Genomic DNA, 27,069 nt, shown 5'->3' on the forward strand with positions numbered 1-27,069 from the left:
CAGAAAATACCAGGACTAGTTTGAGAATGACCAATTAACTTCAAACATGAGTATTTGTAGTTTAGAAATTCCATCATGCTTCAAGGAGTGAAATAAAGTTCTACAGGCACGTAAAAACCTCCTGACCTAAAGAATAGATGGTAGGTAGGTAGAACACAGGAGATATAGCAACTACATCGTAATAGCAACATGTCAATTCCTCGGCATTCTCAAGACCATCTATTGCCCAGACACATAAGAGCTCACCTCCTGAAAACCAAGAGTGGCAAAAAAGCTTCTCTGGGACAGAGGGGCCTTTAGTACCCGCTAGAATGATCACCTCAACCAAAACACAGCCTTTGATACAAATCTCCTTGACACCATTCCACAATACAGCATCTGTTCCAGTCTCCCTGCTACCCAAGATCAAAAAGAAGTTGAAAAGGCCACATGCTAAATGAAAAAGGAAGGGGTCTCCTGGAGCAGATAGTATTCCTACTGAAATTCTAACATTTGCTGGAAAGAACCTTCTGACATAAATTCACAGTCATGTCTTGGACTTCTGGGAATAAGAGCTTACGCCAAGAGAGCTCAGAGCCCCCATAATCAAACCATCTTCAAGAAAGGAGACATGTCTGATTTACAGCGATTGCAGAGAGTCTTCCTAATACCTGAGGAAAGATGTTGAAAATTTGAGATCTCAAACCTGGGAGAGATTGGGATCTGCCAGGTAACAATAATTCCCATCCTTCCATATACTTCAGAGACATGACCTATGTATGCTAACACTAGATTCCCAAAATGTGCATTCTACTGTGAATGTGAGGTACTGCACTTTGGGAGGTCAAATGTAAAGGAAAAGTATCAAGTTAATGGCAGGACCCTTAACAGCATTGATGTACATAGGGACCTTGGGGTCCAAATCCATACCTCCCTGAAAGTGGCCACACAAGTAGATAGGATGGTAAAGAAGGCATGTGGCAAGCTTGCCTTCATTGGTTGAGGCACTGAGTATAAGAGTAAGGAAATCACGTTTCAGTTGTATCAAACTTTGGTCAGGCTGCACTTGGAGTATTGCATGCAGTTCTGGTCGCCCCATTACAGGAAGGCTTTGGAAAAGGTACAGAGGAGGTTTACCAGGATACTGCCTGGATTAGAGGGCATGAGCTATAAGAAGAGGTTGAACAAACTTGGTTTGTTTTCTCTGGAGCATCGGAGGCTGAGGGGAGACCTGATTGAAGTTTATAACATCATGAGAGGCATATTTAAGGTAGACGGTCAGAATCTTTTTTCCCCCAGGGTAGAAATATCCAGTACTAGAGGACATGCATTTAAGGTGAGAGGGGGAAAGCTTAAAGCAGATGTGCAGGGCAAGTTTTTTTTAAACACCATGGTAGGTGCCTGGAACAGTCTACCTGGGGTAGAGGTAGCAGCAGATACAATAGATGCGTTTAAGAGACTGTTAGACACATGAATATGGAGGGATATGGATCATGTACAGGCAGGAGAGATTTAGTTCAATTTGGCATCCTGTTCAGCACAGGTATTGTGGGCTGAAGGGCCCATTTCTGTCCTGTACTGTTCTATGTGCTCCATGCTCCATTGTGGTAAGAGCTTACCAGGAGGATAAAAAGTGGGTTGTAACACCCTTACCAACTCATTGGGTTCTTTGTTCTGTGAGTGATCAAAATAGAGAAGGAATAACCAGGAAGGCATATCCTCTAATTCCTTTATGAACAGGTGGAGAACCAGAAAAACAGCAGAGGAATGCTGCATTTCCCCCATTACCCTCCCATCCATGTCAAGAACCTCCTGCCCTGCCTGTGGCAGTGTCTGCAGACCTCACATAGGCCTCATCCACACCAGATCTCTGGGTCTGGAAGTAGTTTAAGTGCCATCCTTGACTGTTGGGGACAGTTAGATTTGCTCACAGATTTACAATGGGAAATTCTACGCCTTGGCCGTTGAAAATCTGCTTGCTACCCCATCTCAGTTTGTACCTGCAATCTTTTAAGTATGAAAAGGCCTAAGGAAATTATCCTTTTCCTCTTCATAGACCTGTGTTAAATATTAAGTGACATTGGTCACACAAATCTAAGGCATGCCATAAAAATAGAGCATGGAACGCCAGTTCAAGCTGGTGAAAGGAAATGTATGTCAGGAATTTTTATTCCTGTGAAGAAAGAGCAACAATTGGATGGATTCCAGGTAGGTAGAGGAGACTAAAATCTTTAGTATAATGAAGCAACATAGGTAAAGATAAGATAAGTTGAATTCCATACATATTTATTTCCAATATCCATCTACTACCCTGCAATAAACTGCTGTTTGTACAGAAGTAAAATCTATATAGCAAATTAATAACCATATTCTTAAAACATTACTTAATATTTGCAACCTCCGAAAAACTGGTACTGAGCCAATAGTTCTGTTGTATGGTGCTATACAAGTGATTTTTTTTTTCCCTCTTTCCACTTTTTCTAATGAAAACTTAGTGGTTCAGGATGTGTTTACAATTTTGCCAGAACTACTCAAGTATTTTTTTTGCAAATATATTTACAATGTGGCTGCATTTAGCATTCAGGGTATACCTTTGAAATGTTTACTTGCTTTTCTGAATGCTGAAAAGCAGAAAACATTCAATATTAGCTTTGCCTGCTCTTTCTGACCCTTGCTGGATTGAGCTAAATCATTAATACAGCATGCAATTTCAAAATGCCCTTTTATATGGAAAGAGGTTATATTTAGTTCCTTAAAGTTCAACTGTACATGTGACTTCTTCGATGTTGTGCTGAAAAGCCAGTGTAACATCCAATGGAACAAGAATTGTAAGCTTTTTAATTTCATGTTTCTTCAGAGCTCTTTGTTTTGCTCTTCCCCCTCGCTCTTAACTCACACCAGGAATATCAACCTTTATAATGTGACCAAATTTTTAAGTAAATGAATATTAGGGTGGTGAATCTCCAGAAGCAATCAATGTAACACGACCCCTTGTTCCTTGTTTATTTGCTTTTTAAAAAATAATTAACTTGCACTCTGCTGTTTGAGTAGAAGAAATGTGACCTTAACCAGTATAAGTATAGTTGAATCGTTAATGTTCCTCCGTAGCTAGCTTGATTTTGAGACACTTAATATTATCAGTTACTTTTTCAACATATTATTACCTGTGTCCGTTTAATCATTGCTTAGTGAATGAATCTTCAATATAACATGTGTATATTTACTTGTATCCAACATTCTGAGAGCTTTCAGCCGACATGGTGTTTCTCATTCCACAGCTCAGAACATAGCCAGTCTGGTTCTAACCATTTGCCATTAGATGGGTGGTTTGACTTGCCTTCTGTTTTTTCCCCTATGTGGAAAATAGCAGCTGACTCCAAAGGGCTCTGCTGAGATCAAAAGCTCAGTGTTGGCGCTTCTGTTGCGTAGCTTGTTAGTGCTCTTAAATCCTGTGCCATATGCCTGTCTTAAAGTAGACTCTTTTTTTCCTGCACCTTTTTGATTGTTCTGCAAATGTTTCTTTTGAGCAGAATATATGAACATATTTACATGCAAAAATTAGGCAAATGATTTCAGCGCTATTGAATGTCCTTGGCATTGAAAGCAAAGGTCAGGTTACCAAGATCGAGCTTGGGTGTTTCGATCAGCTGCTAGCAGAAGTTGTGAACTTCTATGTTGCTGCTTTGCCTTTAAGGTTTTGTTCAAACTTGAGTACTTGCCCAGCTGTATTTTCATATTTTTAGAATGTAATTCATAAGGTGAAAATTTTCATTTACTGTCCATTTTGGTTGCCTTCTCCTTAAATAACAAAGGGTGCTCTCAAAAATATGCTTGCACCTTGCTCAAGTGGACCTGCAGTGCAATGAATAGTTTTAGCACCTTGGCATTTCGGTTGATAGGACAGTCAGGTTACTGCATTGAGTTTGGATGTTCCTTCATCTTAAAAGTTAATCTGCGATCTCTGATTTTGCTCATAATATTTGTCTTCTTTTCAGTTTCACCTTTTCAAATGATTCTCCAATTCCTAATATAGCCTCTCACAGATTTTCTTTTGTTGTAGTAAGTTAGCTGACACAAATGACAGAACATGCATAAATATAGCATCTTGGTGTTGATTGAAGCATTTGCTGAAACCTGGTTCGTGTACATGGTCTAAAGCCTGGCAAAAGGAGGATTTTTTTTCAATACAGCAGTTTCAGAATTCTCCACCATGTTGAGCATTATTCTGTTGAAAAACTCTTTTTCCTAGTGCATAAACAATGTTATTTACTTTGCCAGTCACTTTTAGTTCTGATGTAAAGCAGTTTTGTCCTCCTGCTTCTGAACCTGGATTAGGCAGCCTCACAAGTTCCAAATTTAGCTCTGAAGGCTCAAGATAACAAAATAGTTGGCAAATATGTGATGGGATACAATGGTGTAAACACGCAGACATGTTTTTTTTGTGTAATAGACAAGCTTTGCCGATAAATACTACAAATTCAGAATTCTGCAAAAGCTTGATTTTTGTTTTTTTTAAACTAAGAACATAAGAAATAGGAACAATAGTAAGCCATCTGTCTCCTTCAGCCATTCATCAAGATCATGACTGATGTACTTCAGTGCCATTTTCCTGCACAATTCCAGTTATCCTTTGAATCCCTAATTATTTAGAAATCTATTAATTTCTGCTTTGAATGAACTCAACAACTAAGCTTTCATAGACCTCAATCTAGAGAATTCCAAAAATCCACCACATGCTGCATGAACTCCTCAGTTCAGTCTTTCATGGCTTACTCATTCTGAAAGTGTGACCCCAATTCTGCATTCTTTAGCCAGGGGTAACATCCTCCCAGCATCTTGCCTTTTGAAACGTGAGAATTTGCTAAGTTTCAATGATATCTTTTCTCATTCTTAAACTCTAGAGATTACTTGCCTGGTTACTCAACCTTTCTTCATTTGGAAAACCCACCATCCCTGGAACCAGACCAGTGAATCTTTGTTGCACTCCCTCTATGGTAGGGGTATATTGAAATGAAGGCCAACGAATGACTTGCCTAATCACTTGGTGCACTTGCACATTGGCTTTCAGTGACTTGTGTGTATGATCACCTGGATCTCTTTGAACTTCACCCAGTCTCTAAGTTTGTGAAGCTTTAGCCTTTTACTTTCAAAGCTATTTCAATGCTCCTTTTAGTTACCTAATGGGAAATTAATTCCTCTTATGGATCCCACACTGGAATGAAATAGTTGTACAGCACAGGAACGGGCCTTTTGGCCCAACTTGCCAACCATGATGCCTATCTTTGCTAATTTCTTTTGCCCACATTAGGTCCGTATCCCTCCTTCCTCATCCAAGTGCTCATTCAAATACCTTTTTAAATTAATTGTTTCTGCCTCTAGCACTTCCTCTGGCAGCTTGTTCCATAAACTTACCCCTCAGATCTCCTTTAAATCTCTCCCTTCTCCCCTTAAACCTGTGCCCTCTAGTTTCAGATTCCCCCACCCTAGGAAAAAGATTCTGACTATCTGCTCCCTCATAATTTCACCACTCAGCCTCCCATGTTCCAGTGAGAACAAACCCAGCCTATTCAATCTCTCCTTATAAGGTAAAGCCCTCTATTCTAGGCAACATCCTGGTTAATCTCTTCTGTACTCTTTTTAATGCTACCACATCCTTCCTGTAGTGTGATGACCAGAACTGTACACAGTACTCCAAGTACTGCTGTACAAAACATTGGTCAGGCTGCAATATAACATCCTAATTCTTGTATTCATCCCTTGGCCTATGAAGGCAAGTTGCCAAATGCTTTCTTCACTACCCCCCCCCCCCCCCCCATCCATCTATGTCACCATTTTCAGAGAGCTATGAACTTGCACCCCAAGGTCCTACTGTACATCAACATTCCTAAGGTCCCTGGCATTTACTGCATTTGTCCTGTTCGTATTTGATGTCCCAAAGTGTATCCCCTCATGCTGGTCTGGATTAATTTCCATCTGCCACCACTCGACCAAACTTTCCAACTGATTTATGTCCCTATGTGTCCTTTCACAACCACCTTCACTGTCTACTGCTCTGATCAGAAAACCTGCTAATGAGTCCACCTACATTCTCATCTAAGTCACCTACATGACAAACAGCAATGGTCTCTGCACCAATCCCCGCAGTGCACTACTGGTTACAGACTTCCAGTCAGAAAAACAACCCTTGATCACTACCCTCTGACGTCTGTCACCAAGTCAATTTTGGATCCAGTTGGCCAACACGGCTTGGATCCATGTGCCCTAATCTTCTGGACCAGCCTACCATGTGGAACTTCGTCAAAGGCCTTGCCAAAGTCATGTAAACTACATCTATCATCATGCCTTCATCAGTTTTCTTAAGTATACTACTACTAATATTCTAGTTCTGCCTGTTTTGTTGAGTCTGGTAAATGATTAGATTTACCTAGCTGAAAGTTGGGTAGTAGAATATTGTGCCTACTAAAGCTAATGATTTTATTTTAATTATCCATCATGGGATAAAAAGTATAAAGTGTTTTATGACTGAATCTGTTTCTTTCCATATCAATTAAAATAAAATAATAGTCTTTCTTGCCTTTTGAAATAAGCTTAAGGTTTGGCTTGAATCCTAGCAAATTTGCACATTCAGTGATATTTTGGAGGACTGATTCTGACCCGATCTCTTTACCTGTGTACTTGTGTCCTTGTGAGGTCTCAGTTTCCATGTGTGAAAGGAGTTCCCAGTGGGATCTCCAGTCACACACTGCACCATACTGGGGGGGGGGGAAGAAATTTAGTTGATGTTATGCCTATTCTGAAATAACTTTGTTATCACTATTATGGAAGAGTACAGAGTATACTCCCAACCATTGCCCCTTCCAGTTTGCTTTTGGTGGTGAAGTGGCTAAAAAAAGGAGGGCATTTGATGAAAAAAGCCATGAGAAAATGGCCCGGAGATTGTATTTACCAGCAAAACAACATCACTTGCCTTTGGCTTCAAATAAAACATCCATGATGATCTGGTGACCTCTATCGTAAGAACTTCCCTTTTTCTGACATCTCTTACTATCTAACATTACTTTAGGAGGATTCTTAATGCCCAGCAGCTGTGATATCATCAAGATGGTTATGTGGACAGCCCATAGAGTTCTCAAACTAAGTAAAAACCACAATTTTGGTTCAACTATTTAGACATTACACAGGGTGCTGAATAAAGCAACGCACAGGATCCTGGAGGAACTCAAAGGGTCAGACATTATCTCTGAAGGGAAATGGACAGTCAACATCTCAGGTTGAGAACCTTCATTTTGAACACTGCTGAATAAAGTTTGGACATTGCACGGTAATTTGAGCAGAAGCTGAAAGATTTTTTTTAATGCTCCTTATTTTGAGATACTTGATGTGAGAGAATAAAGCAAGACTAGTTTAAATAATTTTAATTTGAATCTGTTCTAGTGTTCTCTCTTAGTTGGCGAATGGTGCATTCAGTGCAGCAAGTGAAGGAGCACTGACTCACCAACATCAGCTTCAAGATTTCCATGTTAAATAATGTTTGTGCAGAAATCTGGAGAATGCTGACAGGTTGAAAGTAGGTGATGGCAAATACTGATAGTCATGCTGTTATTACAACCACAGAATCTGGATCATGATGTTTACAAGTTTGCCTCTAGTTGATTCATTGCTCTTTCAATTATTGCACTTTACCAATTGAATCAGGGCAAATCATCTTTGATTACAGTGGGAAATTTTCTACAAGCCTGTTCAATCTTTATTAATTATCAACAGCTATGCTTTTAACAGTTGGGCTAAAATGAGTAAACTTAAAACAACTGCCTTTTCATTTGGCCAGAATAAGTGTCACACGGAACATAATTTAGGAACATAAAGATTTGATTAACTTTTATTTAATTCAAAATAAAATTCTGTGTACTTTCTCAGTTTGTTTTTTTTTGTGCCTTGTTTTAGGTCCAGTTGTTTATGTATTGGATCTTGCAGACCGTCTAATCTCAAAAGCATGTCCATTTGCTGCAGCTGGAATCATGGTGGGTTCTATCTACTGGACAGCTGTCACCTATGGAGCTGTGACTGTTATGCAGGTAAAATGCAGTCAATTGTAAGTAACCAAAAAAAAATACCCTTTGGCTAATCACATGTGAATAATCACTGGTAATTTATTGCAAAATAAATTTGAAATCAAGATAAATCATTCTTTTAGGCACAGTTATTGTCTGCCAAAAGTTTCATCTCATACTGCCTTAATACATATGGAAAATACAGCATTGATCTTCCATCTATATGGTGAATCATAACATGTTTTCCAGAAGTTCTACACACATTCAAACAAAAAGCCACTGTTAGCGTTGCCCATAAGTCACTTACACATGCTGTCAGCTCTTTAATTCTTGAATTTACTTTTATTTTCATGTGGATGCAGTTATGTAAAATTGAAACTTTGAGTGACTTCTGTAATATAAAGTGATGATATATGTAAATGATTAAAGATTACTGATGTAGACCTTTTGAATTGTCACCTAATCAATATCAGCAATGTCAACTTTTGTAATTATCGACTAAATTATCATAATGGATGCTGTGGGCTTTTACATTCAGGTTGTAGGACATAAAGAAGGCCTAGATGTCATGGAGAGAGCTGACCCACTATTCCTCTTAATTGGACTTCCAACCATTCCAGTTATGCTTATTTTGGGCAAGATGATTCGTTGGGAGGACTACGTGCTGAGACTCTGGCGAAAATACTCCAATAAGTTGCAGATTTTAAATAGTATATTTCCAGGTAATCTAAAAACATTTAGCAGTATGTTTCCAAGCAATGTGATTAAGCTTTGTAACTACCTAAAGCATAAATTACTCATCTCTCTTATAAAAGAAATTCTCTCCTTATCAAGTCTTACTTAGAAATATTGTTAACATAAATTCCCAGTACTTACCTGTTTGTTGAGGATGTAAACACTAACCCTTCAGTCCTTTCCCTTCTGGTAGTTGTGAAGATAATAGCTAGAAAACCAGCTCCAAAATTAATGCAGTTTTGAACTGAATACAGTATACTCCAGTGTATCATTCATACTCTTCACAAATATGTGCAAAAACAAAATAATGTGCATATATATTTCTATTAAATTGTAATTCTTTTGTGATGTGGCTACAAATTGTGTAGCTCCATTATCAGAAAATGTGACTGATCCTTTTACTTTGCTGCTTAGATAAAGAATTCTCATTCACATTATTGAAATCCTTTGGTTGCATAGTCACAGTTAATATCATTGTTTTGTCTGGCCACAAGTATTTTCTACCAAAGGTGAGATATCGGCAAGCTGCTGCTTCTTAGGAGGTCCTTGGGATCAAAGGGATGATTTGCAGCCACTTGGGTTTTGTGGGTTCTGAGATGGCTAAAGACTCTTCTACAGATGGGGAAGGAGTTGGTTGAAAGGGCAAGCAGTGGGTAGTTTGTGAGCTGGTCTAATCCTTCTGCCACTTGCACAGGACTCTGTGCTCTTAATGCATGATCCTCAATATGATCCTAAATGTTCAGCTGCAGTTGGACTCTAATGAAGCCATGTCTTGTGATGCACTTACCCTGGTGGTTATTTGATCCACAAAGTTTGGGTGAAAGTCTACTGGATAACCAACGTTCAATTCACAAATTTCTCAGCAGAGAGAGCATTTTCCAGCTATTCTATCTAGTTAATATTCTACATACTGTGGACTGAATTACTTTGCATCATTTGGTATGAAAGAAAAACTGATAGACTGCTATAATTTGACTATCACAGCTGTTAGACTGCATCTGCAAGCAAGGGGTATTAACATAAGCACTAGAAATTTGTTATTCTGTTGATGTTCCATTCATAATTTTGTATCTGACATTGTAATCTATTCTAAGGCTCACAGTTGTGCTTGACTTTTAACTTAGTGCCTTGTCTAATGGTCTAATTTGGACTATTTTTAAGCTTGCAGCTAACTATTCTACTTTCAGATCACCTTATTTGATGCTTCATCCTTTGGCCCCTTTGGGTTGTCCTGGTTTTCTATATTGCTTTTTCTAGAATCTTGGGTATGATGTTGGCTGGCTTGAAACTTCCAAGAAATGGTAGTTCAGAAACCTCCATTGTTATTGGAAAGCTCTACAAAGATGCTTTTTTTTGGTAATCTTTGCATTGTTGAATCTTTTAATAGTTTATCTCAATGTGAAGATACTTTTACTTCATTTCCTTATATTTGCCCATTGTCAGTTTTGTCCATACCTATCTGTGTTGCCATAATGTGGTGATGATTGCAGAGATCCCACCATCTTTCAGATACAAGTCTACCATTTTGTTGAAGTCCAAAACCAAATTCTTTCTGGAATACTTCACTGGAATCTCTCTACTGATGTCATAACAAAAAATGGCTTTTCATGAATTTCATGGTGGTTTGCATGTTGAGGATGTTGTATACCGAGTTCCAGTAGTTTAGTGGAGACTTCCTAAGAGACTTGCAATGGAATATCTCGCATGGTGCTCTTGAAATGCTGATGATTTACACTGTAGCTTCCTTGAACTGCATGATATTAAATATTACCATTCTGTGAAAGTATCTGGAGTATGGAGAGTCACCACAGAAATTTTTCGGGCAGCTGATATGTTTGTGAGAACATCGGGTGGAAAAAGTAATGCTGACTCTTTTAAGCTAGCTTGAAAAGGATTTGTCCTTTTGAAATAGCTGAGCATCAATGTGAGTTAGAATGGTGGAAGTTTTCATTATTATGCAGGCTGTTTATATGCAATATACAAATTATTCATGCTGATGGAATCCAAAATTGAAGCAGAATTTAAATGGGAGTAAAATGAGAATGCAGAGATATTTTTCCTCAAAGTTGAGTTTAGTGTCATATGCACAGGTGCAATGAAAAGCTCGTTTGTAGATTCATCCAAATAAACGTATGTATGGGATGGCATCACATACAACTAGATCTAAAATATAGTTCAGATGTTCTCATGAAATGCAGAGGGAACAAGATACATTGGTGATTAACTGTGACATGTTGCACACTAAAATTTACTACATCCTTTTTAAACAAAAACTTCAATTTTCCTCTGCTGAAGGCAAAATCAGAACAGTTAGCTTGTGATTAATGGGGGGTAAGCTGTTATGAAAAGTGTCTTTTTAATGACCTTTAAGACGTTCCCTTGTAGCCAATAAAGTACAAGAGTGACTACCTTTTGAAAAATAATGTATAATTGATTCATTGTAATTGACTTGCTAAACCTTTTGGGATTACGCAAAATTAACAATAATTCATGCTTTAAGGTATCTGCAGGATTTGGCAGCAGGGAGAAAAGAGAAAATGACACCTGCATTATATGGTCTTTCATTACACATGATATGTCAAAGTGCTTTATAACAATGCTTCCACGCCTTTTGAATTGTAGCCACCAGCAAATGTCCACACATTGAGATAAATGACCAGATAATCATTGTATTGATTTTGGTTGAAAAATAAAGCTAACAGATGACCATCACTTCCTTCCTTTGAATATTACTGTGGGATCTTTCACAATAAATAAGCAGATCCTCAATTCAGTGACTTCCAAAAGATGTGACCTCCAAGGCAGCATTCCTTCAGTACTGCACTAAAATGTTACATGGATTACCTACCCAAATCTCTGGAGTGAAGTTTGTAATTGCATCTTTGAGGTGGGTGTTCTACCCCTGATTAGAGTCCAGTGCTGCATTAACAATAATGACCAATTGCAACTACATAGCACATTTAAAACACCAACCCCACTTCACAAAGGTGTATGAATAGTAAACTAGAGAAAGAGTGCAAAAGCTTGATCATAGTTGGGATTTAAAGGCAGTAGTCATTGGTTAAGTGAAGAGAGCAGTTGATATACAAGAGGCCAGGGGCGATAAAGGGAATGCACATCAAGGTAGGGTATGGACGGCAGGTTGAGAAGCTCATTCTCTTTATAAATGCATCCTTATTGCTAATGTTGACAGCTAGCATTTGCCTCACTGCAAACATGAAAATGTGAAGTGAGTGGTTATTGCTAAGGGTCTTTTAAATCTGGCAGCTGTCTAACAAAATCTTAAATGTATTCTGAATGTCCGTGCCACTGCAGATAGGAATGAAGTGAAATTAGTTTGTGATCATAGTTGGTTAATGGTATCAGGTAAACACAGATGTCAAGCGAAACGCTAGTTCAGACCTGAGCACGTGGCCCTGACAAACTCTGCAGTGCATAATGTTGGATTGTGCAAAGTGCAACCTTCCAGACCAAACATTAAACTGACCTCCTGATGGCCTGCTACGTTAGATGTGAAGGAACTTAAAACTCTAACAGAAAATAATGTGCTCCTATGCCTTGTCAGCATTATTCTCAACAAACATTAGGTGCCACATTTGCCTACGCAATAATAGTAAGCAAGCTTCAAAAACAATTATTCTCGAAACTCTTTATAATATCTGAGGGCTTATACAAGTTTTGCTTCTTTTCAGCATGGGTCGTGGGAACAAAATAAGAATCCATTTAGCCTCAATAGCTTGTTTCATCATTCAGTGTGGCTCATTCATTGCAGAATTCTTAGCTTTGCTTCATGTTGCTTTAGATTTTTGTTAAGAAAAGTTAAAGCTTTAAAGTTAACAACTGATTATAGATCACTTACAATTTTCTGGACAAGCTTCAAACTTCACAGCACTGTGTAGAGGTTTATCCAAAGTTTGCCATTGAAAAGCCTGTCCCGAATTTTTTTTTTGACATTCTCCCAAATGGTCTTGGAGCTCCCAACTAACACACACAGTTTCTAGCCCCCTCTTGGTTCCCTTTTTAATATCCTGAATTTTTTTTCTTCAAATCATCCCTTAACCTCCTAAATTCCAGGAATTATAGCTGTAAGCTGTGATCTTCGTTTGTATTGAAACCTCAGATCAAGTTTTGACCATCTTTTATAGGCATGAAGGATTTGTCTCTGTATTTGGAAAATGGAGACTAAGTGGACAGCCTGCAGTGCAATAGAGACAGAGGAAGGTGGTGAATTATCATGTCTACTTTTAGTGAAATATGAATACGCTGCTTTGGCTTTTAGTCGTACTTTTTAATCTAGTGCATAGCCATATGGATAACATTCTTACAGTAATATTTCCAGTAACGTAGCCAGTGGATATTTTCAGTCCTCTCTTGTCAAAACAAAACGGAAATGTTTTACTTTTTTTTTGCCTTTGTTCATCCTTTTTCCTCTTTTATTCTCGCAGGAATAGGTTGCCCAGTTCCTCGTGTTCCTGCCGAGGCCAGCCCCCTAGCGGATCATGTGTCAGCAACTCGCATCCTTTGTGGGGCTTTGGTTTTTCCTACAATTGCTACAATAGTTGGTAAATTAATGTTCAGCAGTGTCAACTCAAACTTGCAAAGGACAATTTTGGTGAGCAGTACTCTTAAACATAGTTTAAGCTTGCTTTGAAGCATACTCTCACTCTAAACTATTATGCACAACTTTTAGACCATGTTTGTTTGTTGTTATCTGTTCAAAGTTCTTCAAGGTATTTTTTACTGATGGAGTGACTTCAGTCATTAATATGAACATCAGAAAAGGATGTTTCTAAACCTAAAATATCTACACTTGGCTTGGTGGCTAGCTCAGGGTCAGAAAGCTGTGGAATGCATTTCCACTTTAGAGCTGTGCCTGGAATCTGGGCTGATACTTCAGGGCTATTCTAAGAAAGTCCTGCACTGGCAGAGAGGCAAACCTCTGGATAAGACATTAAATATAGGTCATATCTGTCTTTCAAGGTGGATGTAGAAGGTAACAAGGTGTTTTACTTGATGGAAAGCAAAGCATTCCTTCCAGTATCCTGATCAACACGTATCTCTCTATGACTAAAACAGTATTTGGTGATCATCTTGTTGCTTTTCTTAGGATTCTACTATGTGCAAATTGACAGCTTCACTTAACTGCATTGTGACTAAAAGTTAAATTCACTGCACAGCCATTAAGGCACTTTGAGATGTCCTAAGATCATAAATTCATAGCTCACTTTTCAATTCTTTTCTGTCTGTCATATGGGCACAACAAATTACTCAGTGCCAATGTGTTGAATATGAATGTTCTCTAGTGACTAAAGGAAACTTCAGTAATCCATAAACCAGTGAGGTCAAATAATCCAGAGTGTGGTAAACTCAGTTGAGACTAAATCCAGTATTTAGTGTAGCAGTAATGGTTGAAACATAAATTATTTTGGTTTGGAACCAAGAAAATAGTTTTATGACCCTAGTTTTATTTTCTGGATGTACATCATTTTGTGTCATAGATCAGTCCAGAATGGCATATACTTTATTACTAACCAGAATAAAGTTCTGGTTTATTTATATTATAAATTTAATTTTATTTTTATAATTTCAAAAATGTTCTCCATTCATTATCAATATCTAGAAAGAGGTAGAGATTTGGCTGTGTATGTTTAGTTATAAATTTTGCAATCAAAAAGGAATACATTAATTTGCAAGTAGTGTCAACAAGATTATGAACGTTTAAGCATGTTACAGTTGCTGCCTAATTTTAATGAGAAATAAGGGAGGATCATGTCATACAATATAATATATGGTAATTAAGTGACTATTTAATCGATGTGGATCTAAAGTGAGTAGAAATCATTGATCTACATGATTCTTATTTGCAACCCTGACTTCAAAAGTCCTTTAAGAGAAAAGTTGGGTAAAGTGGAAGATCATGAAATGGATATATTTGATGTGGACTTATTTGCTAATATTTTGCAGGCCTTTTAAAGAAGAATCCAGTTCATGAAATAAATTGTAAAATAGAAAATTAGATTGAAAAGGGTCTTGGACAGTTAAACCCAAAATTACTAGTAAATGAGCAAGGTTTTATCTGGAGGGCAAGGCTTTGGGAATCTGCTGTAGTGTATTCTAGATTTCTTGCTGTTTGCACTATTCATGAATATCATAGAAAAATGAACTTTTCTGTGATAGTTTGCAGATGATGCCGAGCTGAGCATCCAGGTAGGATGACCAGTATAAGTGAAAGGAATGCAGATTTAATTTATGGATTGAATAAGGAATGTCCATATTAATCTTAATAGGTTAAGGAGTGTTAATTATACAATGAATAAATGGCTCTTCATTGGAAAAGGAATGGTAGAACTCCAGAGACAACATTTCAAAATGATTAGGGATTTAGATTTTCTCATGTAATTTTTTTGAATGGATTGGTGAAGTATTAATTTTAAAAATATTATGAACAAGTATCTTGTTACAAATAGAATTAAGATTTATATTGAGTATGGACCCATATTCAGATGCTTGGTGTCCTGATTGGCACTAAAATTTCTACCTTTTGGATTGAACCTGGATAACAATGAAGAACTTGGCTTGAAATGTTAAAATTAATCTTCAACTTAATGTTAAAATTAATACCACCTTCAAGTTCATATTTCCATACACCATAAGAGGAGTCCATCCAGCCAATGAGTCTCTGCCATTCTCGGAATAATCTCATTTATTTTGCTGTAACCTACTCTCCAATTAACATTCCACCTGCCACCTGCAGTAGGACTAATTTGGCTTAGCTGCCTAACTTAACCAGCACGTCTTTGGAATGTGGAAGGACATTGGAGCATCTGAGGGAGACCTGTGTGTTGGCGGGGAAAACTTTCTGGACAGTACCAAAAGCTGGAATAGAAAGTGTATTGCCGGAGCTGAGATAACTGCAATACCTGTAGTGGCACTGTGCCACCCACTGAAAGTTCCCTTCAGTTATTTAGGGAGGGTAGCTAGGAGGAACATTCAGAGAGCTGTTGCTCCTCAAAGTTTGTGTGTGACTTTCTTTGGAAAGTTAAATGGATTGAAGTCCATAGATCTGTGTTTTATAGACTTCTTCAATCCCAACAATATAAAAAGAGTTGAACTTCCTAAAGTCACATTCAGCAGATTCAGCTTCATCCTTCAAGGACACATCCTTAACCCCAAACTGCTGTTGCTTCTGGAACTGACGCACTATAGGTTTTCTAGATGGGTAGATTTATTCAAAATGGTGCTGTGTTGGTAGCAATCTATTGGAATGAAGAAATGTTAGGCCAGGAAACATCTGACTTGAGAACATTTGTCTCTGAGTTGGGGTGAAGGAGTAAGTCTGTTCTCATGCTTCCCTTTTGATGATTATTTCCTTTTGATTAGCATAAAATTCACCAAAAAGAAAACAAATGTGCTTTTTGGATGGTATTATAAATGATGGGGTTCTGACTCACCAAAAATATATAAACCACCAAATTGACTGAATATTTGACTGAAGCGGGTAACACCAAGCCCACTGTTGTACCCTATGGAAGAGGTCATCTAGTTCAGTATTTAAAATTTTGTATCAAAGCACAGATTCAGTATTTTTTTCTTATTGATAAAGATTTGGAACTTTTTTTGTCCCTTGAGTTATTTTGAACTTTTTTTTTCTGCATGCAACCCTTATTCCATGGTTAACTTAAATTAAAATAATAACCTAAACAATGAAAATTCAAAATGAACATGGTCCTCTTGCTTTTACAGATTATAAACCGAATTATAAAGCATCAGAAATGGAGAGAGCTAGTTGGAATGTGATGATAATACTTTGACTCTGAATTAAATATTCTTGTCTGTTCATTTAACAGGGTGGCATTGCCTTTGTAGCTATCAAAGGGGCCTTTAAAGTGTACTTCAAGCAGCAACAGTATTTGCGTCAGGCCCACCGCAAGATATTGAATTTTCCAGAAGAGGAAGCATGAGAAGTCTGACTGCAGTCTGGTTAATGTGCTATCCTTCTTACCTAGCAGTTGAGCATTATTAGTTAAATTCTGTTGTTTTATGGTATTGTGGGTATGCTGCTGGTGCAGACAAATGTACACATTTTTAGGAGCAAAATAAAGCACTTTCATTTGGCTAAAACTGGCAGCAAATGCTATCAGTGATCATTGAACCCAAGAATGTGATTTGCTTTGGTTGCTTTGTAAGCACTTTCTTTACAGTGATCTAGCAGCATAATATTTAATTAGTATTGCATCTAAGACTAACCTTTCAGCAAAGCAGCAAATGTTTCAGAACCTTGCATTTTAACTTTTGCTGACTATACAGTTTATTTTCAGAAATTGTAAGATGTCTGTTGTACTACTTCTGCATCACTTTCTTTTAATAAACCCTAGCTGTACTTTTTTGCAACTTTTCTTTTATTAAATCCCAGCTAAGTAATGTTTCTCTTATTTTATACAGTGATTACACTACATTCTATCTACACTAAGTACATTATTTGGTGGCTGTTTCAAATAATTTATTCAACTTTGTACCAGATAACTGAAGGACTATTTTAAGGTAGTTACTGGTTCTAAAGATCTCCTAGATATTTTGTGTTGTTACTATTGAGTCCATTTGTTGAAAATTTGTAAGATTTTTTTCTTTAGCATATTATATTATTGATGAAACAAATTAAACTGGGTTCCAACTCCCTGCTCCAAACCTTTCCCCTAAATTCAACTGCTACCACCAAAAATATGCTGCATCTTTCAACATTTTCTTTGCTGTCTTTGACCGTGGCAAAGCAGTTAAATCTCTTTGTAAACTTAGCATATCAATAATCTTGTTTGAACATGTATTGATTGTACAGTATTCCCTATTGATCTGTAGACTTCATTGGCCAAAATGTATGATAAATAAAATATTTATATAAAAAAAACTATGTTTTCTCTTCCGTAGTAACATACAGTTTTATAGATCATATTTTTGTTTCAATATCACTTTTATTTAGGTTTTTAACATAATTATGATGCACAGTTGAGGATTAGACAGGAGCAGGAATTAAAATATAATAATACAGCACAGAAACGTTCAGTTCGTTCTGTGTGTATCTCTATTTTATGTAAACAACTTAATCTAAGTCCTTTCTCCCCCGATCTTCAGGAATTATTAAAGAGTTAGCTATGATGAAAGGTAATTAAACTGAAACCTTAACTCTATATTTCTGCCTCCACTGATGCCACCAGACCTGCTAAATATTTCCAATATTTTTGTGTATGAATTGGGCAAATACAGGATGAAAGAGTAGTTTGAGAATTTTTAGGATGGGGAGATGTAATAAGGAAGAGTAGTTCAGGAACAAATAAATGTAAAACAATACCACTACTGATAAAATGTGGAGAGAACAGTGAAGGATGGAGGATACAAAAGCAGAATTAAGCTTGTACAAGGCAGAACAAGGAGAAATTTCCAAGTGCTGAGGCATGGAGAACTAAGAATGATTAGTTCAGGGCTGATAGAGGAATGGGATTTAGTGTAAGACAGAACGATGGTATCTAGTTCTATACAAGGTGAAACTATTTGACATGGTGTATTGCAAGTGAGCTCAAAATGATAAATTGGGGATAATGAAGTAAACAAAGATTTCTGCATCTGTTAATGGAGCAGAAAGATAAAGCAGCTAAAGAAAGAGGTGAAGTCCAGTAAAAATTAGGATTTCAAATTTGGGTTTTAAAATCTAGAAGAATATAGTCTGGTTGAAGTAGGTAAGAAATTTCAGTTTTTGGGATATGGAAGGCTTAACATACAAGTAAGAGACTTTTTAGAAAAAAAACACCTCAATGCAGTTTGTGGAGGAGGAGGGAGTAAGCCCAAGACTAGTTATATGACAAGAAATAGGTATTTGGGTAGATTAAAGCTGGCAATTATTCCAAGACATTGGAATAGTTTAAGAGAATGGGGCTCATAATGTACACTCATGGAATCTAAGATGATCTCCCCCATATTTCAGTGTAAAATTTATTCCTTTTTTGGTCTAATATATTTTACTAAGAGATTGTTTCTCCTTTGTGTATTAACACCTGTATAGTATCAATTACTAGTTGCAAATTTTCATTTGTTATCTTGATGTAGAGCTACTTGATGTAATAAAACATTGTGTTGAACTGCTTTTTGTCCCTGTTTATGGAATGGTAATTTGACAATACACAAACCATTTGACTGCACAAGCATCAGTTCCCTTTAAGATAAAAATACCTTAACCTTGATGTAAATTATTGCTTCACCTTTCAGTAACTGGTAACTTACACCTTTTTTTCTATTCAAATCATAGAGATTTATTACAAAAAGCAGGCCATTTGATCTATCATCTCTGTAATGGTCAAAATAGAGCTTTCCAATCAAATACCAACATGAAGTAGTGGGTCTGCAGCCCTGCAGGACATGGATATTTGACTAACACAAATTCCAGACCTCCACTGCCCTCTGGGTGGAAGAAGAACTCTCCTTTTCTCCTCTAATCCTTCTGCCAATTACCTCAAACCTTTGCTCCCCTGCTAAGGAGAATGGTCTTTTCTAGTCGTATAGGGCCCTCAAAATTTTATACATCTCAAGTAATTTTTTTCTCTTCCAAAGAAAATGAGACTTACCCAATCTTTCCTCAAAGCTACGTCCTTGTGTAGGAGATTTAATGCAACTTCACTAATGTAATCACACCTTTTCTATAATATGGTGACCAATACAGTTCTCAATGGAATACATGTGTATATAGTCCTAGTATAACATCCTTGGCCTTTTATTCAGTGCCTTTGCTGATAAAGCATCCTGTAAAGATTCTAACCAGCTAATTGGCCTTTCTTTCTACCTTTTTAAGGATCTGCAGATATACACTCCAAGATTCCTTTGTTCTTCCCCACCAATAAATATTGTGTCACATTGTATATTCTCCTGCTTCCTTGTGCCTTCTCGTTTGCATTATCTCTCAATCTCCTGCATTAAATTCCACATGTTGCTTTAAATACTGAACTTGCCTGGATCACCTATGTCTTCTTGTCGTGTAATGCTTTCCTCCCCATGGCCCATGAAGTGGCAAGTTATTGTACCATCTCCAGACTAGTTTGTCCTATACCTTTAGGTCTAAGTGAGACTGAATACTGGATCCTGCGAGTCCTCAGTGGTAAAATCCTTCTGGTCACAAAAACACCCATCAGTCATTACACTTAGCTTCCTGCCAGAGTCAATTTGCCACTCTTCCTTCGATCCTGGGTACACTTTAGTTTATGACCAGCCTGCCATGTGGGATCTTGGGCTTGCTATGTGGATGACATAAAACATCCTACCCAAAAGAACCTCTTTATCACCTCAAACATTCAATGATTAGTTGGTCATGACCTTCTGTTTATTACAGCCATACTAACTATCCCTAGTTAATATGTGCCTTTTAAAATGAAGGTTTAAACTGTCCTTTTGAATGAATTTCAAAAATTTGGCTGTTACCAATTAAACTACCTGGCCTCTAATTACTTGCTTCGTTCATCCCTTTTTCTTCCTTTTTAAATGACATAAAGTTAGCAGTCCTCCAATCTTCTGGCACCCTCCTATGAGGATTGAAAAATGACCAGAACCTTTGTAATTTTTTAACAATCTTGTACATGTTTTGTATAATCCTGGTGATATATCCATTTTCCAAGATGCTAGAGCCCTTAATGTATTTTTTATTCCATTCAATATTTCACACTTACGCATCTTAACTGTGACTGAAGGCAGCTGCAAAATATTCATTAAGAATCTTAAAATATTCACAAATGTTCAAGATTTACTGCACTTTATTGTCAAGGCAGTCTATTTGGTGGTAAAATGATGTCTGCATTGTTTACTTTGTAATTCAAGGGCACAAGTTCCAATACAAACTATTTTTGGTGTAAAGTATTTGATGTTATAAATGGGGACCTTGATTACCAAAACAAGGAAGCCATAAAAAATCTTTGCAAATCACTTCTTAAACACCAGCTGGAGTATTGTGCTCCAATCTGGGTAGCAGAATTTAGGAGGGATGTTAACTTAAGAAAACAGGAACAGGTTGGAGGCTATTTGGCCTCTTGAGTCTGCTCTGCCACTCAATTATGGCTGATCTCTCCCAGGCCTCCTCTTCTGTGCCAGTTCCTCAAAGCCCTCAATTCCGGACCTTTCAACAAAGAATCCCTTGTCGTGATGTCATCAACCTGACACAACAGCTAATCACTTAGGAAATCTTACAAGAGCAAACTAGGAATGAAAGAGCTAAATTTTTAGTAGTTTCTTGATATTTTGAACATTCTACAAAGTGCAAAATAAAGAGTACATCATGCATACAAGATGGTAGAAGCCAAATAATCTTAATACAAAATAAATTGAAATATTATGAGAATTATTGTTCCTTAATATTTGTTTTGGGTTTGGTTTTCAAAGCTGTAATTATAGCGTTGTATGAATTTAAAACCTTACTTCTACTTCATGCAACAAATCATAACAGCCTAGATTATCTAATTCCCATGCTGGCTGTCACTGGCTCCATTAGTCATCGCCGTTGATCAGAGTTTGGTGAGGTTCCGTCAGTGAGGCTGATCTGACTGCCATTTTGCCTTGGAAGCTAGTCATTCACCTCAACACTGGGAGCTAAACCTGCTGGCCCTTCCTTCAGCAGGCAGCGTTCTATTCCAGCATCCCAAGCTCCACCAAGAATTTCTGGTGCACCAGAGCCACTGAATGGTGAGAATTCCAACTTCCACCTCCACCACCCGCGCCCCCCCCCCCCCCCAACTAAGTGTGAGCCCAGGAAAGAATGGGGTCTCAGCCTTTGACACTCAGGCGAACAAGAAAGATGGGGAAGAGTAAAGGTCAGGGTAAGAAGTTACTTGAGGAAGAGTTTTATCACAAAAGTGAATTAACAAGTCATATATACAACCTCATAACAGGAAATCCTACAATCTTCACTTTTGGTTAAGAAATGATCAAAACATTTAAAAATGGGATGACGGATGCTCACAAAACCAGAAAATGCTGGAAACTCTCAGCAGGTCAGGCAGCTTCTATGGAAAGAAACACAGGTTCCAGACCCTTCGCAGAACTGAGAAAGAGAGAAGGTAGTTTTAAGATGCAGAGAAGGTGGGGGAAGAATGAAAAGGACAGAGGGAATAACTTTGATAAGTTAGGGCTGGGGTTGTTACTGTGGACTATTAGAGAGTGACAAAGAAGTGTAATGTGTTACAAAGAACAGGCAGGGAATATTTGGGTCAGTGGATGGTCATTCCAGGGGAAGCAGCAATTCACTTGCACTTCTGCCAATCCAGTGCACTGCATTTGGCGTTCACTACATTGAAGAAACAGATTGAGCGACTGCAGAGCACTTATACGTATGGAGCAGTGACCCTAAGCTTCCTGTTGCTTGGCACTTTAATTGTTCATGTCACTCCCATTGACCTATCTGTCTGTGGCCTCCTGCATTGCAACAATGAGGCACAATGCAAGCTTGAGGAACGACACCTCATCTTTGTGTCTGGGCACATTAAAGCCTTCTGAACTCAATATCAAGTTCTCCTGCTACCGACAACTCGCTTTTCCTGTCCATATCGGAATTAGTCATTTTTGCCGTATGTCAGTTGCCCATGATATTGGCTCAGTTTTTCCTCCTCTCTCCATTAGCACATCCTGACCTTCATTTACTCATGAATGCCCAAGCCTGTTACTTAATTTTATACATCTGTAGTCCTTCTGAATGGGTGAGAAGGCATATTAGCATAATTTGTTACTGGCTTTGGGTACCGTTAGCACCACAATGGACATTGATGCAGAAGTTTTAAAGTGATGTCTCTCTTAGTGCAAATATATTGTTAGAAATAAACACGATAAAACTAAGGGAGCCAATGGAAAGGACACAATGGAAACAGAAATGCTAATCAAGTTTGGCTGGAAGTGAGATGCTGGTTAATCGCAGTGTAGCGGTTAGCGTAAAGCTATTGCAGCGCCACCCACCTGGGCTCAATTCCTGCCACTGTCTGTAAGGAGCTTGTACATTCTCCCCTTGTCTGTGTGGGTTTCCTCCGGGTGCTCCAGTTTCCTCCCACATTCCAAAAAAATACAGATTAGGAGCTGTGGGCATGCTATGTTGGCGCCGGAAGAGTAGCGACACTTGTGGGCTGTCCCCCCCCACCACATTCTCAGTAACGCAAAAAGATGCATTTCACTGTGTGTTTCGATGTACATGTGACTAATAAATAGATATCTTAAATTGTACAAAAATATCTTACTTCCCATGCAAGAGCACTAAAGATGTGAAATTAAAAAAGTGTGGGCATTCATCATCCTATTTCTTAACTATACTGATGAAATAAGGATTGTGGTGCATGAATTAACAAATGGAAATCTTATTTGTTGGGCACATACACACAATTGGACAATTGTGCACCCAGAACCAAATTCATGATATTGAAAGTCGTTGATATCCACATGAGAAAGAAGCCGCACATTCAGTAATGGATGGGCAGGGTTGGCTTCACCACTGAGACCATCAGTGTACACGCAAGTTTGGTCACTTGACCTCCCCTGTGAGTTGATGGTCACCAAGCGGTATGGAATCCACCAGCGGGTCAGCAGCAGAATTCAATCAGGAGTTCAGCATAATCACTAAACAGCATACATCGCGGTCACAAATAAACAGTGGATGTCGGGTTGGACAATCAGGCCCAATATTTTAAGCATACTTTATTTGAGATTAGTCTGTCAATGGCATTAATTTTCATTAAATCTTTTTTTTCTTGGTTACAGTAGAGAAAGCTGCAAAACAGTCCAGACTGTGGTGACGTGCTGAATAACTGTCAACAGCTTTTGGATTTCTGTGTTGAACTGTGCACCCAGTGAAATCCCAAAGTTGCTGTCACTTCTACTGTGTGCCAATGGTAAATGCTGTAGTTACAACAGCAAAATCTAGGCCATAAACTCCCAACTGAATCAGCAGTTGCAATATGTTGTTTATGGAGTCATATTAAGTTGTGCAAATGCTCTTTTATAATTTAAAGTGCACTTTAAATATTTACATAAAATACAACAGGAAGATGGTCATCAGGAGTCTTCTGTTTCAAGCTTGTCTTTATTTTAAGATCAGGTGAAGTGATGGGTATATTTGATGTTTTGAGCATGAAAATAATTCATTACTTGTAACCTTTTTTTTAATTTCTGAATCCTTTTCTCATGTGAAGAAGGCAAATTCCAAAATATTACAATGACCATGCATGTAAAGGTGTTTCCATTTTAGAAATGGCATGTTTTATAACACATTTTCCTTGATATATTGTGAAGTAATATCAACATTAAACAGACACAACAAATCTTCTCAAAGTTAGTCTTTTTAGTATATTTTTGCCTCCACTTTATCTTTTGACATTCGTCATAATTACTCACTGAATTTGCTTTGGGACTGGAAAATGTGTGAAATTTATCCATCTCCATCAATATATTTTTGTAATTGTTTCCTGTGTTTGTTCAGTAAATAGAATTTTAGCAATATTTTTGTCATTAATGCCAAATTCATTTCATTAAAGTAACAGTTATCACAGGTAAAAGTTTCTCAATTCATCTTTTCCTTCAATTCTCCACTCTTAGCCTCAGAAACACACCTCAGTAATCCTGCACACTGACTATTTCATACCTTTGTTTGAAAGAAGTAAATAATCATTGAAACAAACTGTGCAAAATTGTTTTATCAGCCTTCAGATAGATCATAACAATTCCGTAGCAGTTAACAGTTTTCAAGACACTCTGGAGTACATCCATATAGTTCCTCTGAATTGTTAACTGCTTTGTAAAATTGGCAGTCTGCACCTGAGTTGCTCCAGTAACTGAAGAAAGTAAGAAGGATAAATACAAGGAAGTTCTGTTGCCCTCCAAGAGCAAAATATTACAGATGTTGAAATTCTGAAATGAAAGCAGAAACTGCTGGAAATGTTTAACAAATCAGACAGCATCAATGTTTCATATCAATGACATTTCATTTGAACTGGGAAAAGTTAGAGATTAAAAAGTTAGAGATTACTGTTTTTAATTCACTGATGTTAAAGAGAAATCTAATCCAACCTGTAGCACTTTAACAGTGGCTTAAATGTGTGAATATATTTCTGCAGGTCAGGCCACATCCAAACACCCCAGGGCCCATTGCATCAGGAAGGTATCTTTTAAACTTCTTTTGATTATTACTTTGAAAACCTTTCTAAGCAAGTGTTTAGTATGTCAAACTTTTCCATCCTCATGCATATTATATAAGCAAACGAAATGTGATCCATTGTCACTCTAGAATCAGACTGAATTACTAATCAGCTTTCTACATTATTGGATGGATTCCTTTTGTTTCAATCATCTTTAACTGGTGCTAATCTTATCCTGTAAAATGTTTACCTTCTGTGTTCACACTGCTTATTGTTTCTACTAAGCCTTTGTGTAATTTAAATGCCTTAAACTTTTAAAAATTCATACATCTAAGCTCTAAAATGGTGCTTATTTTTCATATCCTTTTGTGCTGCCTCGAGTTATTACAGTAATATTACACATTATTTAAAGGTAGTTTAAACTAAGGTAAACACGTACCAATGATATGCTCAAGCAGAATTTGTCATGGTTATCAATAATTAGGTAACATTACAGTAACAGATTCTTAATAAATATGTAACTATTGTAGTATAATATATTACTAAATTGCTTAATAAATTTGTAGTGTGATTTAAGTATGAGTCGTAGATCTTTTTTCTTCAAAAGAACCAATTTGCATCTTTTTTATAATGAAAATATTAAGGTCAAATTTTAGAATTTTACCAACAATCTCTATATAACGCACCAATATGGAAATATATCTCTCAGTGAAAACCCAGGTTTCATTGTCAGCCTGAGTTGATGTTCTTTATTTTAGTCAGGGAGCGAAGGAGCTGTTACAATTGCTTTCTGCATTCTTGGATCTGGAGGGCAAAAAGTTCAGCTGGCATTCTCATTCCTGCTTGTTGCCAAGTCACATCTGCTGGGAAATGTGGTTGGTGGCTAAAGACAAGATTGGACTCAGTACATAAGCACATGGAGGAGGTGTAAACCATATATTACCTCCTGCCAGTTCCAGGATTTATTTGAGTCATGGCCAACTTTTATATCCAACCCTTTCCTATCCAGTCCCTTTTTATCTTAAATAAATAGTTACTCTTGAGTAAACGTATGGGCAATTCTAGAATCAAACTGAAATAGTAATCAGAAGACAAAAACAACTTTAGAAGCAGAATTGGAAATTTTTAAAAAAACATAATACTGAACAAATTCAGCAAGTCAAGCAGCATCTTTGGAGGCAAAAGGTATAAATCAACATTTTGGGTTGAGACCCTGTATCGAGACTGGGAAGGAAGAAGAATGATTGCCAGAGTATAGCAGCGTGAGGTAGTGGTGTGGCAGAGGCTGGTGGATGATGGACCAGATGAAGGGGGTGGGGGATGGTGGGCGAATAGAACCAGGTGGGGGAGGGAGAGGAGGTGGGAAAGATGAGCGAAGGAAGAAGAAATTTAGGTGGGTACATGTGTGTGGGAGGAGAGCACTGAGGGTGTGGGATATCAGAAAATGGAGAATTTGGTCTTCATATACAGTATTTGAGTTGTAAGCTACCCAAGTGGAATATGAGATGCTGTTCTCCAATTTGTGCTTGGCCTCACTGTACCAATGTAGAGGGTCAAGGACAGATAGGTCGCTGTGGAAGTGGGAAGGAGAATTAAAATGACATGGTACCATAAGCTTGAGATGGCTGTCGCAAACAGAGTGCAGGTGCACAAAATGATCGTCTAATCTACGCCAGTGAGCACCGAATGCAGTAGGCGAGGTTGGAAGAGGTGCAGGTGAACATCTACCTCACCTGGAAGGGCTGTTTAGGTCCCTGGATAGTGCTGAGGGAGGAGGTGAAGGGACAGGTGTTACACTCCTGCAGTGGCAGGGGCATGTGCCAGGGGACGGGGAGGAGTGGGTGGGGAGGGATGAGCAGACCAGGGAGCCACAGAGAGAGTGGTCACAGTTAAAAGCAGAAAGTGGGGGGGGGGGGGGGGGGAGAGAGGGGAAGATGTGACTGGTGGTAGGAGGTGTAACACAGTGTACTCTAAGACGTAAGTGAGGCAGAGATTCACCTGTACCCTTCCCACCTGATCTGCTGCATTTGATTCTCACAATGTGGCCTCCTCTACAGTGGAGATGCCGATGTAGACTGGGCAACCATTTTGCGGAGCACCTGCTTCCTGTCCGCAACAGCTATCTCAAGCTTCTGAATGCATGTCACTTTAACTTCCCTTCCCACTCC

The 27,069-nt window shown here is 38.0% G+C and overlaps 1 protein-coding gene across 1 annotated transcript in view; it reads left to right on the plus strand.

The window, feature by feature from the left end:
• Positions 1–18,896, plus strand: part of marchf5 (membrane-associated ring finger (C3HC4) 5) — a 55,541-nt gene extending 36,645 nt beyond the window's left edge. The window contains exons 3-6 of the mRNA XM_052027845.1: positions 7,924–8,054; positions 8,569–8,752; positions 13,211–13,377; positions 16,613–18,896. Coding sequence (XP_051883805.1) covers positions 7,924–8,054; positions 8,569–8,752; positions 13,211–13,377; positions 16,613–16,726 — 596 coding nt within the window. The 3' untranslated portion in view covers positions 16,727–18,896. The remainder of the gene's footprint in view (positions 1–7,923; positions 8,055–8,568; positions 8,753–13,210; positions 13,378–16,612) is intronic.
• The last annotated feature ends 8,173 nt before the right edge of the window (positions 18,897–27,069 follow it).

Source organism: Pristis pectinata, chromosome 12 (assembly GCF_009764475.1).
Source record: "Pristis pectinata isolate sPriPec2 chromosome 12, sPriPec2.1.pri, whole genome shotgun sequence".
In the NCBI taxonomy this organism is placed as follows: domain Eukaryota; kingdom Metazoa; phylum Chordata; class Chondrichthyes; order Rhinopristiformes; family Pristidae; genus Pristis; species Pristis pectinata.